The 18,154-nt window shown below is 43.5% G+C and overlaps 1 protein-coding gene and 1 pseudogene across 2 annotated transcripts in view; one reads left to right on the forward strand and one right to left on the reverse strand.

Moving 5' to 3' along the window:
- The window catches only part of STYXL2 (serine/threonine/tyrosine interacting like 2), a 66,422-nt gene that overhangs the window by 24,072 nt on the left and 24,196 nt on the right, over positions 1–18,154 (reverse strand). For both annotated transcript variants that reach the window (XM_061399473.1, XM_061399482.1), the window contains exons 3-5: positions 15,114–15,208; positions 6,120–6,351; positions 2,020–2,237 (exon numbers count right to left, since the gene is read on the reverse strand). In XM_061399473.1, the coding sequence (XP_061255457.1) occupies positions 2,020–2,237; positions 6,120–6,351; positions 15,114–15,208 (545 nt within the window). The remainder of the gene's footprint in view (positions 1–2,019; positions 2,238–6,119; positions 6,352–15,113; positions 15,209–18,154) is intronic.
- LOC133237442 (dynactin subunit 5-like) lies at positions 2,923–3,822 on the forward strand (annotated as a pseudogene).

Below are 18,154 nucleotides of genomic sequence, written 5' to 3' on the forward strand. Positions count from 1 at the left end.
TGAATGTTTTACCTTGGAAACGAAGCAAGATCATTCTGTCGTTTCTGCGTATCTGAGGTTTTTGCATATTTTGTCATTTTTGGATATCTGAGATTGCACCCAAGTATTGAATTTAAGATTCTCCTGTTGACTATGAGGGCTACTCCATTTCTTCTAAGGGATTTATGGCCACAGTAGCAGATATAATGGTCATCTGGATTAAACTCATCCATTCTAATCAATTTTAATTCACTGATTCTTAAGATGTTGATGTTCACTCTTGCCCTCTCCTGCTTGACCACATCCAATTTACCTTGATTCATGGACTCAATATTCCAGGTTCCTGTGCAATATTGTTCTTTACAGCATCGGACTTTACTTTCACCACCAGACACATCCACAACTGAACATCATTTCTACTTTGACTCAGCTGCTTCATTCTTTCTGGAGCTATTAGTAATTGCCCTCTGGTCTTCTCCAGTAGCATGTTGGACACCTTCTGACCTGTGGGGCTCATATTCTGGTGTCATACCTTTTTGCCTTTTCATACAGTTCATAGGGTTCTCATGGCAGGAATACTGGAGTGATTCATTCCTCCAGTGGACCGTGTTTTGTCAGCAGTCTTCACTGTGACTCATCAGTCTTGGGTGGCCCCACATGGCATGGCTCCTCATTGAGTTATGCAAGCTCCTTCAGCATGACAAGACTGTGATCCATAAAGTGGGTGTATATGTGTGCTCAGTCATGTCCAACTCTTTGCCACCCCATGGCTCATAGCCCTCCAGGCTCCTCTGTCGATGGAATTTTCAAGGCAAGAATACTGGAACAAGTTGCCATTTCCTACTCTAGGGGATATTCCTGACCCAGGGATCAAACCTGTGTCTCTTGCATTATACATATTTCCATTAAAAGTTACCCTTCCTGGCCAGTTGGTGATGACAGGAAATGTCCCTCCCAGGAATAATGACTAATATTTATTATAGTAATAGCTATAAGTTTTAAAACATTTATTATTGGTCCAATTCTGTGCTAAGTGAGCTCTTATATGCATTTTTGCAATTTTAATCCTCACAGTAATTTTAGGAGCACTAGATCTATTTGTTCTATAGGTAAGAAAATTGTGATTCCTTGTAGAGCATAGCAACTACTGACTGCAGCCTGAATTTTTGGGCCCCAGATCCTAAGCTACCACTCACCCCCACTGTATAAACTCCAGTCTCTCCTTGTTGAGATCCTCATGAGACCAATGCCCATCAACTCTGTGGACAGTCTCTGATCATCCCACTGGGACAGCAGTGATAGCATCAGCTCTGCTCTCCTCATTCCCACTCTCACCTCCCCAGCCAGTCTTGCCTCCAAAGCTCAAGGAATGAGTTTCTCATAATGTAGGTCAGCTCAAGGTGCCTTTCAGCTCCCTTCCCCCGGCCCTCAGCTTCCTGCACAATGGGCCCCTGCCATCCTCACTTGCCCACCTAACCCACCAGGCTAATCGCCTTGTGATTCCTGAACACATAAAGCTTATTCCACCTTTGGGTCTGTGCGCTGACACTTCCCTTGCCAGGAATATTCTTCTTCCAGTTTTTCCATGGCTAGCTCCTCTTGTCACTCAGCTTAAATGTTTCCTTCTCAGAGAGGCCTTCTCAACCACTCTGGTAGGAGCTTGTCAGCCACTCCAGTACATCATCCCAGTTGTCATCTCTGCCTTACACTGATTGGTATCTGACCATTTTCTTTTTCTTTCTTTTTTTTTTTTTTATATTGTTCTGCCTTCACTGCAATGTAAGTATCAAAGGCCAGAAGCTTTGTCCATATCTTTCACCACAATGTCTAGAATAGCACCTGGCCCGTGTTGGGCCCTCAATGATTACTTATCAGGTGAATACTGCTCCATTCCTTTCCCCTTGTCCTAGAATGAGACAACAACCGTCTTAACATAGATGACCTCCAGACAGCAGATAACCTGGAGGTTTTCCTAACATTCTTTGTGTTGCTCCTCCTGCTGTGGAATTCCAGCAGCCTGGAGTGAGCAGACCCCCTCACCTCTATAGGTCAGCAGGGCTTCATCCAGGAACTCGGCTGCCTTCCGGAAATGCTGGGAGATATCCACCTCAGGAAAGTCATCCACCTCCACACCCAGGTATTGGATCTCCAGGCCAGTGTAGAATTCAGGCCCCGTGTAGACACCAGTGCCATGAGCAGCATTCAGGATGTGAGTAATTCCCAGCCTCTTCAGCCTCCCCTTGTTCACAGCCACACTCCTAAAGAGAAAGAAGCAGGGACTTTTTTTTTTTTGCCAGCATCAGAACTAGAAAGGTACCTTACCTCTGAGATTGGAAGCCTGTTTCAGCAGGGTCAGGAGAGCCCAGCTGGGTGAAAACCACTTCCTCTGCTCCACGGTATGTCTGGGGCTTACTGCAAATATTGTTATAAAAATGGACCAGTGACCTAGTTCTAGCAAGAGAGAGAAGGGAGGGAGAGCTGGGCAGGGGAGGACAGGAGAAAGAGGAGAACAGGGCTGATGTGCAAGGAAAACATTGATTGACTGAGAAAGCTCTAGGCTAAAATTCCATGCCTTCAGGATCGACATTTATCAAGACACAAAAGTGGCAGTCAAAAATAATTATAAAATTAAGTATGTTTCACACTGATGTGGCATGCTATATTTTTCAAAGTGCTTTCATATGCGCTATTTTAATTTATCCTAATAATAAACTTAAGAAGTAGAATAACTATTCTTTTTCCTATCTGAAGATTGTAAAAATGAATCAACTATGTTTTAGGACTTGTTCCTAAGAAAAGACTCTGAACAAGAACTGGAGGTCAGGATCACTGACCGCCCAGAGCGGAAGTGGTGGAGCAGCCGGAAGTTGCCAGAGTTCCAGTCAGAAAGACTGGCAGGCAGACTTTGACAGGAGCCAGAGCCATGCTGAGGAGTTGGTGGCCATGGCGTTGGGTGAGCCACTCTACAAGTCCGAGTACATCAAGATGGCACCTGAGAACAAAGTTAGTGGCCAGTCTGTATTGTGAGGAAGTCAGAACATCGTTCTCAGTGGCAAGACCATTGTGATGAATGACTGTATTATCCGAGGGGATCTGACAAATGTAAGAGTTGGACGTCGTTGTGGTGTGAAAAGTCAGAGTGTCCTAAGGCCACCATTCAAGCAATTCAGCAAAGGTTGCATTTTTTCCTTTACATATTGGGGACCACATCTTTACTGAGGAAGATTGTGTGGTCAACGCAGCTCATATTGGCTCTTATGTTCACATTGGCAAGAATTGTGTGACTGAGTGCTGATGTGTCTTGAAAGGCTGTTGAAAAATTCTTGACAACACAGTATTACCCCCAGAAACTGTGGTCCCACCATTCACCGTCTTCTCAGGCTGCCCAGGACTTTTCTCAGGGGAGCTTCCAGAATGTACTCAGGAGCTGATGACTGACATCGCCAAGAGCGACTACCAACAGTTTTTGCCCTTGACACAGGTCTAATGTCTCTGCCTTGTGTCTTGAATTTGATTGAACTCTAAGATGAACTTGGGGACAAAGTGAGCCAGACAGCATCTACAAAGAGCTCTTGTGTCTTTGACACCTCCCACACTCTTTTTTTGTTGTTGTTGTTGACTTCCCTGGTGGCTCAGATGGTAAAGTGTCTGTCTACAATGCGGGAGACCCAGGTTCGATCCCTGGATTGGGAAGATCCCCTGGAGAAGGAAATGGCAATCCACTCTAGGACTATTGCCTGGAAAATGCCATGGACAGAGAAGCCTGGTAGGCTACAGCCCATGGGGTCACAAAAAGTCAGACACAACTGAGTGACTTCACTTTTCACACTCTTTTTTTGCTTGTTTGTTTAATTCTTTAGAATTTCTCAATCCTCCCAGGCTCTAAGCTCTTAAGACTTTAATAACAGAACGACTGGAGGGTTGTCTCCAAATGCTGTGCTTAAACCATATCTATTCACTGTCACTCTGTACCATGATGTGGGGAGCATAGACTCATCTGTTTCCAGCACTCCCGCCCTTTGCCCTGCGGGCAGCCAGTGGAGCAGGGCACTCTATCCCAGTGGGGAGGTTGTGTGCAGCCCATGGCCATGAGCTGCCACAGTGAGCACCATTCGCAGGGGTCACTGTTGGCTTCCTTGCTGCTCATGCAATTGGCCAGTTGCCACAGCTGCTTGTCATTTGCAAAAAAAAAAAGTGTTTGCCACTTTTCAGTGCCCAGGTTCCTCTTGGCTACTAAAACTTGCAGGGAGGGTGGTTAGTATTTCTCTTCTTTCCAAAATGACCTGATCATCTTAATTAGGAGTGAATAATTTAAGACTTTCTAGCGTTCTATTCTAGGGCCTTGGCTTTCATTAAAAGGGGGGCCCTTAGCATTCAGATTTTGTTTTTGCAAAGTCCCATGTTTGAGTCTCACGTATGGATGGACTAGACTAGCAGCCACTCCTTGTCTCATGGTGTTTAGGGGCAGCAGTGTATGCCTTATTTCACTGGAGATGTAGCATTTGTGACACTTGCTTTCTGGCCTGGAACCATTCAAACCATCCTGCATTTGCCAGAAATCTCACAGTTCAGACCAAAATACCAATACTTGGGCCCAATCTCATAGGTACATGGGGATCTCTTAAAATCATTCTGGGGGCCTGGAGTCCCGAGGAGTAGACAGAGTTGCCAGTGCTGTCCTTATCTTCTGGGTAATGGCACAATCCTTCCCGTTCTGCTCTAGTAGGAAGACTTAGAAGTGAAGGCCTGAGAAGGTCGGCCTTGCCTGACGCTCTAGTGCTACTGCGAATGGGGTAGGACAGTTCAGCCTCAAAGGTTAGGATCTAGCAGCAGCTGTCTTGACTTAATATCTGGTCTGGGGTTTGCAAAAAGAACTCTATGTAGTCACCTCTGCTAGTTCAATATAAAACTGCTTTCTGGTTTCTCATTTTTTATGTTTGTACATTAAAGGTGTGACACATGAAACAAACAAACAGAAAAAGAACTGGAGTTTGGGATTCCTAGTTCAGAGTTCTTTTTACTGCAGTGGAACAGGTGGAGCTTAGTTTGAAGAGCTTCTGCACACAGCGTTGCCCAAGAAGAAGCAGAGGCCTTCAGCTGGGGATTTCTGGAGATGCCCAGAGTCTCTGTTCATCACAGTGTGAATGTTTCTGAATCTATGGAGCTAATTAGAGATCACTTGGGACTTGGTGCCCAGCTCTGGGAATTGGGTTCTGGGCAACATATTATACCATGCTGGAGTATAAGACCCAATGTCCAAAGCTATTTTACCTATTGCCTGCTTTCAGGGCCCCAAATTCCCTCCCTTATATTGGGAAAAGATCTCATTAAGAAGCCAGTAGATCAGCAAAAATGGTTTCACAAATCAGTCTTTTGTTACCAATTATGTACTGGCAAGACCATGATGAAGGAATAAGATGTGAGTGAGTTGTTTGGGGTTTTGTTCTGGATACCACTGATAAACTTTTGAAAAACAACATTTTGTTTTCTGATTATAAAAATAAATGTTTACTGTAGGATATCTATACAATTCAAAAATCACTTATAGAACCACCTCCCAGCAAGAAGTATTGTGAAATTTTTATCACATTTGTTTCTAATTTGTTGTCTATGCAAAAGCACATGTGCACACACACACACACACTATATCAGTTAGTATCATATCGTATATACAGGTTTTGTAACCTATCTATCCTCTTAATATATTGTGGATATTTTCATAAGTTAGTAAATACATATAAAATCAATATTGTCAATGGCTCCAAGTGCCCCATTATATGGTTGTTACAGATGTCATGGAATAATGGTAATAGTGAGGTGTGTGCTATTGGCAAGGCTCTGGGCAGGTAGGAAGGCCCAGAGAGGGCACCTGGGGCAGCGGGGAAGGCTGTGAACGAGAGCCCTGTCAGGAGGTTGGAGGATAAACAATCATACCAGCATTTTTGCCTGGGAATCCCTGTGTGCAGATGGGTGGGCTGGGTCTTTCTCCAAGGTGGGGGCTGGAAAAATGCTCAGGCAGCATCCATTTGCTGGATGGAGCTATTGGAGCTGTTGGTCCAAGTTGGGGGAATTTCATCTCTCTTGGGCACTACCCAGAGGGCTGGGACAAAGGCTCATGACCATCCAGCCATCAGACTCACTTCTCTGCTATGAAGACGTTGGGCCAGACCTCATCCACCTCATTCCAGGGAGCCTCTTGGCGGTCTTGGACCAAGGCCCGCTGGAGGTCCAGGATGCAGGGAGTGTTGTACAGGCTGGTGTCATCCATCTTCTCCCTGACGCGGTTGTACAGGTCCTCCACCAGCAACTGCTCGGCAGACTCCAGCATGCCTGGACACTCTGCCTCGACTCTGACCCCACGTGACTTGAGTTCTAGGGGGAGAAGCAGCATTCTCATCAAAGAGAAAGAACACCACGACCCTCCCTGCTCCTTGGAAGAATCCACAATTGGCCCATTTTCTGCCGGGACTCTGTGTATGGGATGAATCTGATCTTCCAGGAAGGACTTAACAGGGATCAGCAGTAGCATAGATGTACTGGGGTGGGAGAAGGGACGTCAGTTTCCCTCATCTCCTCCCATATTTCTATAAAACTGGCTGATAGTTTCTTGGACCACGGTCCTTAAGTAGCTAGTATATGTCCGATTTACACTTGTAAAACCCATAGTGAAACAAAATGTATGCTTAGATGCATTTACCAGATGAATACATGACATTCTTTAGTAACACAATTCATTCCATTAGTTCGAATCCATTATGTACAGAGGGCAAATAACTGGGAAAAGTAAAATTTTCAACAGTCACTTATGCTAGATCATGTTCTAATACACCTTTAGTTTACTTATTTCATTTATTGTCTGAATGCATTACTTGGGCACAATCTCAAAAATGACAGAGTGATCTCTGTTCATTTCAAAGGCAAACCATTCAATATCATAGTAATACAAGTCTATGTGCCAACCAGTAACGCTGAAGAAGCTGAAGTTGAATGGTTCTATGAAGAGCTACAAGACCTTCTAGAACTAACACTCCAAAATGATGTCCTTTTCATCATAGGGGACTGAAATGCAAAAGTAGGAAGTCAAGAGATATCTGTAGTAACAGGCAAATTTCACCTTGGAGTACAAAATGAAGCAGGGCAAAGGCTAACAGAGTTTTACCAAGAGAACACACTGGTCATAGCAAACACTCTCTTCCAACAACACAAGAGAAGACACTACATGTGGAATCACCAGATGGTCAATACCGAAATCAGATTGATTATGTTCTTTGCAGCAGAAGATGGAAAAGCTCTATATGGTCAGCAAAAAAAAAAAAAAAAAAGACTGGGAGCTGACTGTGGCTCATATCATGAAATTCATGAACTCCTTATTGCCAAATTCAGATTTAAATTGAAGAAACTAGGGAAAACCACTAGGTCATTCAGGTATGACCTAAATCAAATCCCTTACAGTGGAAGTGACAAATAGACTCTAGGGATTAGATCTGATAGAGTGCCTGAAGAACTATGGATGGAGGTTTGTGACATTGTACATCCCCAAGAAAAAGAAATGCAAAAAAGGCAAAATGCTTGTCTAGGGAGGCCTTACAAATAGCTGAGAAAAGAAGAGAAGCCAAAAGCAAAGGAGAAAAGGAAAGCTATACCCATCTGAATGCAGAGTTCCAAAGAATAGCAAGGAGAGATAAGAAAGCCTTTCTCAGTGATCAGTGCACAGAAATAGAGGAAAACAATAGAATGGGAAAGACTAGAGATCTCTTCAATAAAATTAGAGATATCAAGGGAACATTTCATGCAAAGATGGGCACAAAAAAGGACAGAAATTGTATGGACCTAACAGAAGCAGAAGATATTAAGAAGAGGTGGTAAGAATACACAGAAGAACTGTACAAAAAAGATCTTCGGACCCAGATAACCATGATGGGGTGATCACTCACCGAGAGCCAGACATCCTGGAATTGGAAGTAAAGTGGGCCTTAGAAAGCATCACTAAAAAACAAAGCTAGTGGAGGTGATGGAATTCCAGTTGAGCTATTTCAAATCCTAAAAGATGATGCTGTGAAAGTGCCACACTCAGTATGCCAGCAAATCTGGAAAACTCAGCAGTGGCCACAGGACTGGAAAAGGTCCATTTTCATTCCAGTCCCAAAGAAAGGCAATGCCAAAGAGTGTTCAAACTACCGCACAATTGCAGTCATCTCAAACACTAGCAAAGTAATGCTCAAAATTCTCCAAGCCTGGCCCCAGCAGTACATGAACTGTGAATTTCCAGATGTTCAAGCTGATTTTAGAAGAGGCAGAGGAACCAGAGATCAAATTGCCAACATCTGTTGGCTCATCAAAAAAGCAAGAGAGTTCCAGAAAAACAACTACTTCTGCCTTATTGACTATGCCAAAGCCTTTGACTATGTGGAGCACACTAACTCTGGAAAATTCTTCAAGAGTTGGGAATACCAGACCACCTTACCTGATTCCTTAGAAATCTGTACGCAGGTCAAAAAGCAACAGTTAGAACTGGACATGGAACAGACTGGTTCCAAATTGGGAAATGAGGACATCAAGACTGTATATTGTCACCTTGCTTATTTAACTTATATGCAGAGTACATCATGCAAAATGCTGGGTTGGATGAAGCACAAGTTGGAATCAATATTGCCAGGAGAAATATCAAAAATCTCAGATACACAGATGATACCGCCCTAAAGGCAGAAAGTGAAGAGGAACTAAAAAGCCTCTTGATGAAAGTGAAAGAGGAGAGTGAAAAAGTCAGCTTAAAACTCAACATTCAGAAAACTAAGATCATGGCATCTGGTCCCACCACTTCACGGCAAAAAGATGGGGAAACAATGGAAACATGAGAGACTTTATTTTGGGGGGCTCCAAAATCACTGCAGATGGTGACTGCAGCCATGAAATTAAAAGATGCTTGCTCCTTGGAAGAAAAGCTATGGCCAACCGAGACAGCATATTAAAAAACAGAGCCATTACTTTGCCCACAAAGTGCATATAGTCAGAGCTATGGTTTTTCCAGTAGTTATGTATAGATGTGAGAGTTGGACTGTAAAGAAAGCTGAGCATGGAAGAATCGATGCTTCTGAACAGTGGTGTTGGAGAAGACTCTTGAGAGTCCCTTGGACTGCAAGGAGATCCAACCAGTCAATTCTAAAGGAAATCAGTCCTGAATATTCATTGGAACAACTGATGCTGAAGTTGAAACTCCAGTACTTTGGCCATCTGATGCAAAGAACTGACCAATTGGAAAAGACTCTGATACTGGGAAAGATTGAAGACAGGAGAAGGGGCTGACAGAGGATGAGATGGTTGGATGGCATCACCAACTGAATGGACATGAGTTTGAGCAAGCTCTGGGTGTTGGTGATGGACAGGGAAGCCTGGCATGCTGCAGTCCATGGGATTGCAGAGTCAGACATGACTGATCAACTGAACTGAACTGACTGCCTCTCTAGAGTGTAGGCCTGTGATCCACAACCTCCCAGCTCTATGACAGCTGGGAAAACTTTGCAATGAGCCCTGATGCCAGTCACAAGACATCATACAGGACCTTTTTGACAACAGCCCAGAAAAGCTCAAATTTCAAATGAATTCCCTCTTGATTGAAACTTTATCTTCTCCTTCCAATGTATTTTCTTCCAAATTATCAAATATAGAGGAAAGTAAGATCTTTCATTTCTCTAAGAATTTATCAGTTCAGTTCAGTCGCTCAGTCATGTCTGATTCTGCGACCCCATGGACTGCAGCACCCGAGGTCTCCTCGGGTGCTGCAGTCCTTGGGGTCCATCACCTGTCCATCATCCAACTCCCAGAGTTTACTCATACTCAGGTCCGTTGAGTTAGTGATGCCATCCAACCTTCTCATTCTCTGTCAGCTCCTTCTCCTGTCTTCAGTCTTTCCCAACATCAGGGTCTTTTCCAATGAGTCAGCTCTTTGCAGCAGGTGATCAAAGTATTGGAGTTTCAGCTTCAGCATCAGTCCTTCTAATGAATATTCAGGACTGATTTCCTTTAGGATGGACTGGTTGGATCTCCTTGCAGCCCTAGGGACTCTTGAGAGTCTTCTACAACACCACAGTTTAAAAGCATCAATTCTACAGCACTCAGCTTTCTTTATAGAACAACTCTTACATCCATACATGACTATTGAAAAATCATAGCTTTGACTAGACAGACCTTTGTTGGCAAAGTAATGTCTCTGTTTTTTAATATGCTGTCTAGGTTGATCATAACTTCTCCCAAGGAGTAAGCGTCTTAATTTCAAGGCTACAGTCACCATCTGCAGTGATTTTGGAGCTCAAAAAAATAAAATCTGTCACTGTTTCCACATCTATTTGCCGTGAACTGATGGGACCTATGGTCATGTATGGATGTGAGAGTTGGACTGTGAAGAAGGCTTAGCACAGAAGAATTGATGCTTTTGGACTGTGGTGTTGGAAGAAGACTTTTGAGAGTCCCTTGGACTGCAAGGTGGTCCAACCAGTCCATTCTGAAGGAGATCAGCCCTGGATTTTTTTTGGAAGGAATGATGCTAAAGCTGAAACTCCAGTACTTTGACCACCTCATGCGAAGAGTTAACTCACTGGAAAAGACTCTGATGCTGGGAGGGATTGGGGTCAGGAGGAGAAGGGGATGACAGAGGATGAGATGGCTGGATGGCATCACTGACTCGATGGACGTGAGTCTGGGTGAACTCCAGGAGGTGGTGATGGACAGGAAGACCTGGCGTGCTGCGATTTATGGGGTCGCAAAGAGTCGGACATGACTGAGCGACTGAACTGAACTGAACTGATGGGACCAGATGCCATGATCTTAGTTTTCTGAATGTTGAGTTTTAAGACAACTTTTTCACTCTCCTCTTTCACTTTTGTCAAGAGGCTCTTTAGTTCTTCTTCACTTTCTGCCATACAGGTGGTGTCATCTGCATATCTGAGGTTATTGATATTTTCCCTGGCAATCTTGATTCCAGCTTGTGCTTCTTCCAGCCCAGTGTTTCTCATGAAGTACTCTGCATATAAGTTAAATAAGCAGGGTGACAATATACAGCCTTGACATAGTCCTTTCCCGATTTGGAGCCAGTCTGTTGTTCCATGTCCAGTTCTAACTAACTGTTGCTTTTTGACCTGCATACAGATTTCTCAGGAGTCAGGCAAGGTGGTCCTGTATTCCCATTTTTTAAAGAATTTTCCACAGTTTGTTGTGATCCACACAGTCAAAGGCTTTGGCATAGTCAATGAAGCAGAAGTAGTTGTTTTTCTGGAACTCTCTTGCTTTTTTGATGAGCCAACAGATGTTGGCAATTTGATCTCTGGTTCCTCTGCTTCTTCTAAAACCAGCTTGAACATCTGGAAGTTGACAATTCACGTATTGTTGAAGCCTGGCTTGGAGAATTTTGAGCTTTACTTTACTAGCATGTGAGAGGAGTGCAATTGTGTGGTAGTTTGAGCATTCCTTAGTGTTGCCTTTCTTTGGGATTGGAATGCAGACTGACTTTTTCCAGTCCTGTGGCCACTGCTGAGTTTTCCAAATTTGCTCGCATATTGAGTGCAGCACTTTCACAGCATCATCTTTTAGGATTTGAAATAGCTCAACTGGAATTCCATCATCTCCACTAGTTTTGTTCGTAATGATGCTCCTAAGGCCCACTTGACTTCACATTCTAGGATGTCTGGCTCTAGGTGAATGATCACACCATTGTGATTATCTGGGTCATGAAGATCTTTTTTGTACATTTCTTTGTATTCTTGCCACCTCTTCTTAATATCTTCTGCTTCTGTTAGGTCCATACCACTCTGTCCTTTATTGAGCGCATCTTTGCATGAAATGTTCCCTTGGTATCTCTAATTTTCTTGAAGAGCTCTCTAGTCTTTTCCATTCTACTGTTTTCCTCTATTTCTTTGCATTGATCACCGAGGAAGGCTTTCTTATCTCTCCTTGCTATTCTTTGGAACTCTGCCTTCAAATGGGTATATTTTTCTTTTTCTCCTTTGCTTTTGGCTTCTCTTCTTTTCACAGCTATTTGTAAGGCCTACTCAGACAGCCATTTTGCCTTTTTTTTTGCATTTCTTTTTCTTGGGGATTGGTCTCGATCCCTGTCTCCTGTACAATATCACGAACCTCTGTCTGTAGTTTATCGGGCACTCTGTCTATCAGATCTAGTCCCTTAAATCTATTTCTCACTTCCTCTGTATAATCGTAAGGGATTTGATTTAGGTCATCCCTGAATGGTCTAGTTACTAAGGAGAAGGAAAAAGAAGGTAAGTAGGAAACAGGTGTCCTCCATGTTGGTCATAACCTCTTGCCAGCACCACCTCTTCTCCATGGGTGAAATGTGGGTGAAGAGTGCAGCCGCATTTGGCAAATAGATGTGGCCTTGCTCTTCATGGAATGAGCAGGTGTGTGTGAGCTGGGCATGGCACTCAAATTCTGTCGATCCAGGAGTCCTGAGTTCTGCTGAGGGCTGAGGGCTTCATTTCCCTAAAGCTTCCCTTTCCTCTCCTCCCTTATTTCTGCACCACCTGATGGGCCCCACATCCATTCACAGGTCTCAGCTCTAAGTGTTCTTTGATCTCCATTTCAAAAGCAGAAAGAAGGAAACCTCTGCAATCCCAGTGCTCTATTTTGTTTAAAAATAGATGAAGTGTTCCTATTTTCTCCACCACTCTGGACTCTCCTGGGGTCTTAAATGGCAAATGTAAAAGCCTTTCTCTTTCCTTACTTCTAAGTAGAAGTAAGATTTCTACTTAGGTATTTTTACTACACTGAGAAAAAGACTCCCCACTGCCTCATTAAAACATGCAGCTGGGCCTTCCTCAGCTATTTACATAGCAGGGGATTGTTTTGAGTTCTTTTCCTTCCAGTTTAAAACAAATGTGCCAGTTCCTTACCCACACCGGGTACTTTCCCTAGGTTTCTAGTCCACACCTCAGCCACATCAGTTCTCCCATTTATTTCTACTCCTGGAAGTTTCTTCAAAAGACAGTTAAGCCCAGACAATTCTCTGCACTCTCTCAGATGTGTGGCATATGCAGACTTTCCTGAAATTGGAAGGTTCTGCCACATCCATTTTTACATCTCTAGTCATTACTGAGTAGGGCAATGTTTTGAAAGATCACTTGGTACATTTTCCTTTTTTCTGTAATTTATTCTTTGCTTCTTCTTCCACCACCCATCAGCCACTCAGACTACTGAAACTTTGACTTAATGCCTAGATATGACCTAGGATTGGAAAAAAATGCATTGCTCATTTTCAGGTCTCAGTATAAACGTTGAATGTCCCTAGAACCCCACAGACCTGACAGTGAAGCTTTCAAAGAGAGCACATGGTTTTCTCACTACTCCTTAAACTGGACTCTTACTCACACACAAACCTGGAGAGTAGAGCAGAAAGGGAAGCGCAGAGCATGGATGATGCAGGATGGGCTGTTAGGGACATTCCTAACCACTCAGGAGGGACAAAGAACTTTCAGAGTTAGAGTGGTGCTGTGAGCAGTTTAGAAAGAACTGGATTGGGGTCAAGACACCTTGGCCAGGGCTTATCTGGTGACTCAGTGGTACAGAATCCTCCTGCCAGTACAGGAGACATGGGTTCGATCCCCGGTCCGGGAAGATCCCATATGCTGTGGAGCAACTAAGCTCATGCACTGCAACTATTAAGCCTGAGCTCTAGAGCCAGGGAACTGCAACTTCTGAAGCCTCTGCACCCTACAGCCTGTGCTCTGCAACAAGAGAAACCACTGCAGTGAGAAGCCCTCACACTGCAATGAAGAGTCCGCCACTCACCACAACTGGAGAAAAGCCAGTGCAGCAACAAAGACCCAGCACAGCCAAAAAATAAATAAATAAAAATTCAAAATGCACACCTAGGCCTGCCTAGGAGCGAGGCAATAGCAACCCCAGGAAGGGCAATAAAGAAAACAGAAAAAAAGTAGTTATTTGAGAAGATGGAGCCTCCTGGGATTCCCAGACCAACAAGCAACATCAGGTAAAATATCTCATTCCTCATCAAGTGTATAGGAGACCCAGATGTCCTCAGAGACCCAAAGGATCTAGGGCCTAAGGAAGACCTGGGGTTACATGGAAAAGGAGTAGTATGTTTGGTTCTCATCACTAGGGAAGTGATCCTGGCCACCAGCTGTGGATGCCAGATTAGGCTCAAGGCCAGGTGGGTGCTGTGTCATTAATAGGACTGACTTACCCCACTATCGGAGAAGGCAATGGCACCCCACTCCAGTACTCTTGCCTGGAGAATCCCATGGACGGAGGAGCCTGGTAGGCTGCAGTCCATGGGGTCGATAAGAGTCGGGCACAACTGAGTAACTTCACTTTCACTTTTCACTTTCTTGCTTTGGAAAAGGAAATGGCAACCCATTCCAGTATTCTTGCCTGGAGAATCCCAGGGATGAAGGAGCCTGTTGGGCTGCCGTCTATGGGGTCGCACAGAGTCGGACACGACTGACATGACTTAGCAGCAGCAGCAGCAGCAGCAGCAACCCCACTATACTCATCAAAGTGAGAGAGACACCAAAGGCAAAGGCATGAGAAGGGAGAGGAATGAAATTGTGAAAGATTATTGCCCAAATTTCCATCCAATCTGGATGCGTATCCTTGAATGAAATATTGTATGGGTTCTGCTCTAAAATTTCCTGTATAAATATTAACATCTTTTTCCATTCCATCTTTTTTTTTTTTTAACCTTCTCCCCATTCATACTTCAGTGTGAAAACTATCTTTAATCTCTGGTGTAAATGCAGGTTTAAATATAGACATGCCCTTGAACAGAACCCTGTGGATGCTCCCAGCCATTTTGGGGGCTCTCAGATCTGCATCTGTAGCATAACCAGGACCCCTGAGTTTAACTGAAAAATTGGAGTAGAGGCCCTAGTGGCAGATTGGAGTTACCTCCCTGGCTGTTGACTAGAGAACCGTTCACACTGAGACATAATAATTTCCATCCTGTCCCATGAAGGTTGATGAGGAGGGGTTGGAGGAACTGTCTTCTTTGGACCTGCTCTTCTTAATGTGATGGGAATCACATGAGAAACACATGACATCTCCCAATGAGCCCCTTCTGAGGGTCTCCAGATGACCCATGGACCCTCCCACCTGGCGTCTGATGGCATCACCTTCATTGATGATCTGTTTAGCTGCAACAGCTGAGGAGAGGTGAATGGGATCCATGAAAATGCTTTCTGTTTCTGCATCTGAGACCATTGAGTACCTGAAAGAAGAGGATATCATGTGAGATGACTTAGAGCATCTGAATGGAAGGTAATCTTTTTAGACAAGAAACCTAGATCCGATTATAGCCATGAGTGGCAAACAATGAGAGATAAAAGGAATGCCTTCTTAAGAATGCAGACCACTGGGTATGCTATGGCTTAGTCACCTACTTATTTTTAGACCAGAATTGATGCCTTGATATGTGATGACGTGGTAGTCTGGGTTGTGGAGGGAAGAGACTGGGGGGAACCTACACTAATGTGGCTCCACTTTCTCTGTGTGTTCCTACCCTTGGATGTACTGCTGCTCCTTTTTTCTTTTCCTGTCCCTGCCTCTCTGTTACAATTACAATCGGATGTCCCTACCTGTGCTTCTACCAGGGTTCTGCTAGATTGTTGGGCTGGGTAGGCTGCCACCACTCCCTCCATGCACCCGTATCTTCTGCCTGCTTAAAGGCATGGGCTGATGAAGAAGGGCTGGCACAGCACCAAGGGAAGTGTGAAGACGTGATAAACTGCACAGTCCTGATTCTGAATACAAGAAATCCAGGATCTTCCTAAGTCCAGGGAAGCAATAGAGTCACTTAGGTATATGTTAGTTTTCTGGAAAGAATTCAGCAGAGGTGTCCAAAGGGATCTTTGGGGAATATGGTGAATCAAGGGCAGAAACAAGGCTTAGGACATATAATAGTGGGTCCCTGGAAAAGGTGACAACCCACTCCAGGATTCTTGGCCAGAAAATCCCATGGACAGAGGAGCCTGGTGGGCTACAGTCCATGGGGTCACACATACATGCATAGTGGTGGGTTCCCTCCTCTCTGATGGGTTCTTCTCTTTTCCAGGTGTCATGGTGAGCTCTGGATCTTTTTCACTTAGTCTTTCCTTTCCTTTATATCTACAGAGGATTTTTTTTTTAAGTGAGAAGGCTTAATGGATACCATTTTCCCACAAAAATTCCATCATGCCTCATTTGTTTTATAGTCAAACCCTCCCTGTACCTCACCCCCTAGTAATCACCAATCTGTTTTCTGTCCCTAAGTGTGGCCTTTTCCAGAAGGTTAAATAAATGTGATAATATAGTAGTCTTTTTGATATGGTTTATTTCACTTAGCAAAATGAATCTGAGTGATCTAATCTATTGCAATAATATAATAATAATAATAATAATAGAGTCAATAAGTTGTTCCTTCTTATTGCTGAATAATATTTCATTTCTTAGGCACTGCAGGCTATTGCTGCCATCGCTGTCACACTGCCTGAGTGAAGACGGTGTATTCCATAGGAAAGTATGATACACTTACTGCTGATGTGGTGATACTTTGGATTCTGGTTTTCTTCCTCAATCTGCCTGCTACTATTTACTTTTCAGAATCCTGAAACAGTTGCTGTATCCTTCTGTCCAGGTTTTATAAGGGCAATCCATGGGAGAGTCTGGGTGAAGGGTGTGTTTGCCATCTTTTCCAGAACTGGAAACTTGTACTTTATCTTTCTGATTTTAAAAGTCTGAAGTCAATATGTTTCCTGACTCTTATAATTGACCTATTTTCTCTCTGTGGAAACCAACAGGGTCTCTTTTAGTTTGCAATGTTTAGAAATTTCCTGTGATGTTCCTTTTTTGGTATTAGTTCTAGAAGGTCTTGTAGGTGATATCCTTTTCATCATAGGGGACTGAGATGCAAAAGTAGGAAGTCAAGAGATACCTGGAGTAACAGACAAATTTCACCTTGGAGTACAAAATGAAGCAGGGCATAGGCTAACAGAGTTTTGCCAAGAGAACACACTGGTCATAGCAAACACCCTCTTCCAACAACACAAGAGAAGACTCTACACATGGATATCATCAGATGGTCAATATCGAAATCAGATTGATTATGTTCTTTGCAGCCAAAGATGGAAAAGCTCTATACAATCAGCAAAAACAAGACCAGGAGCTGACTGTGGCTCAGATCATGAACTTCTTATTGCCAAATGCAAACTTAAATTGAAGAAAGTAGGGAAAACCACTAGCTTATTCAGGTATGACTTAAATCAAATCCCTTAAAATTTTGCAGTGGAAGTGACAAATAGATTCAAGGGATTAGATCTGATAGAGTTCCTGAAGAACTATGGACGGAGGTTCATAACATTGTAAGGGGGCAGTGATCAAAATCATCCCCAAGAAAAACAAATGCAAAAAGTAAAATGGCTGTGTGAGGAGGCATTACAAATAGCTGAGAAAAGAAAAGAAGTGAAAGGAAAAGTAAAGATAAATCCATCTGAATGCAGAGTTTCAAAGAATAGCAAGGAGATAAGAAAGCCTTCCTAAGTGAAAAATGAAATTGAAATTTGCTCAGTTGTGTCTGACTCTTTGTGACCCCATGGGATTTTCCAGGCCAGAATACTGGAGTGAGTAACCATTTCCTTCTTCAGGGGATCTTCCCAACCCAGGGGTCAAACACAGATCTCCTGCAATGCAGGATGATTTTTTACCATCTGAGCCACCAGGAAAGCCCCTTCCTAAGTGATCAGTTCAAAGACATAGAGGAAAACAACAGAGTGGGAAAGCCTAGAGATCTCTTCAAGAAAATTAAAGATACCAAGGGAACATGTCATACAAAGATGGGCACAATAAAGGAAAGAAATGGTATGGTCCTAACAGAAGTGGAAGATATTAAGAAGAGGTGGCAAGAATACACAGAAGAACTGTACAAAAAAGACCTTCATGACCCAGATAACCGTGATGGTGTGATCACTCACCTAGAGCCAGATATCCTGGAGTGTAAAGTCAACTGGACCTTAGGAAGCATCATTGAGAACAAAGCTAGTGGAGGTGATAGAATTCCAGCTGAGCTATTTCAAATCCTAAAAGATGATGCTGTTAAAATGCTGTACTCAATATGCCAGCAAATTTGGAAAACTCTGCAGTGGCCACAGGACAGGAAAAGGTCAGTTTTCATCCCAATCTC

This window comes from Bos javanicus, chromosome 3 (assembly GCF_032452875.1).
Source record: "Bos javanicus breed banteng chromosome 3, ARS-OSU_banteng_1.0, whole genome shotgun sequence".
NCBI classification, from domain to species: Eukaryota; Metazoa; Chordata; class Mammalia; order Artiodactyla; family Bovidae; genus Bos; species Bos javanicus.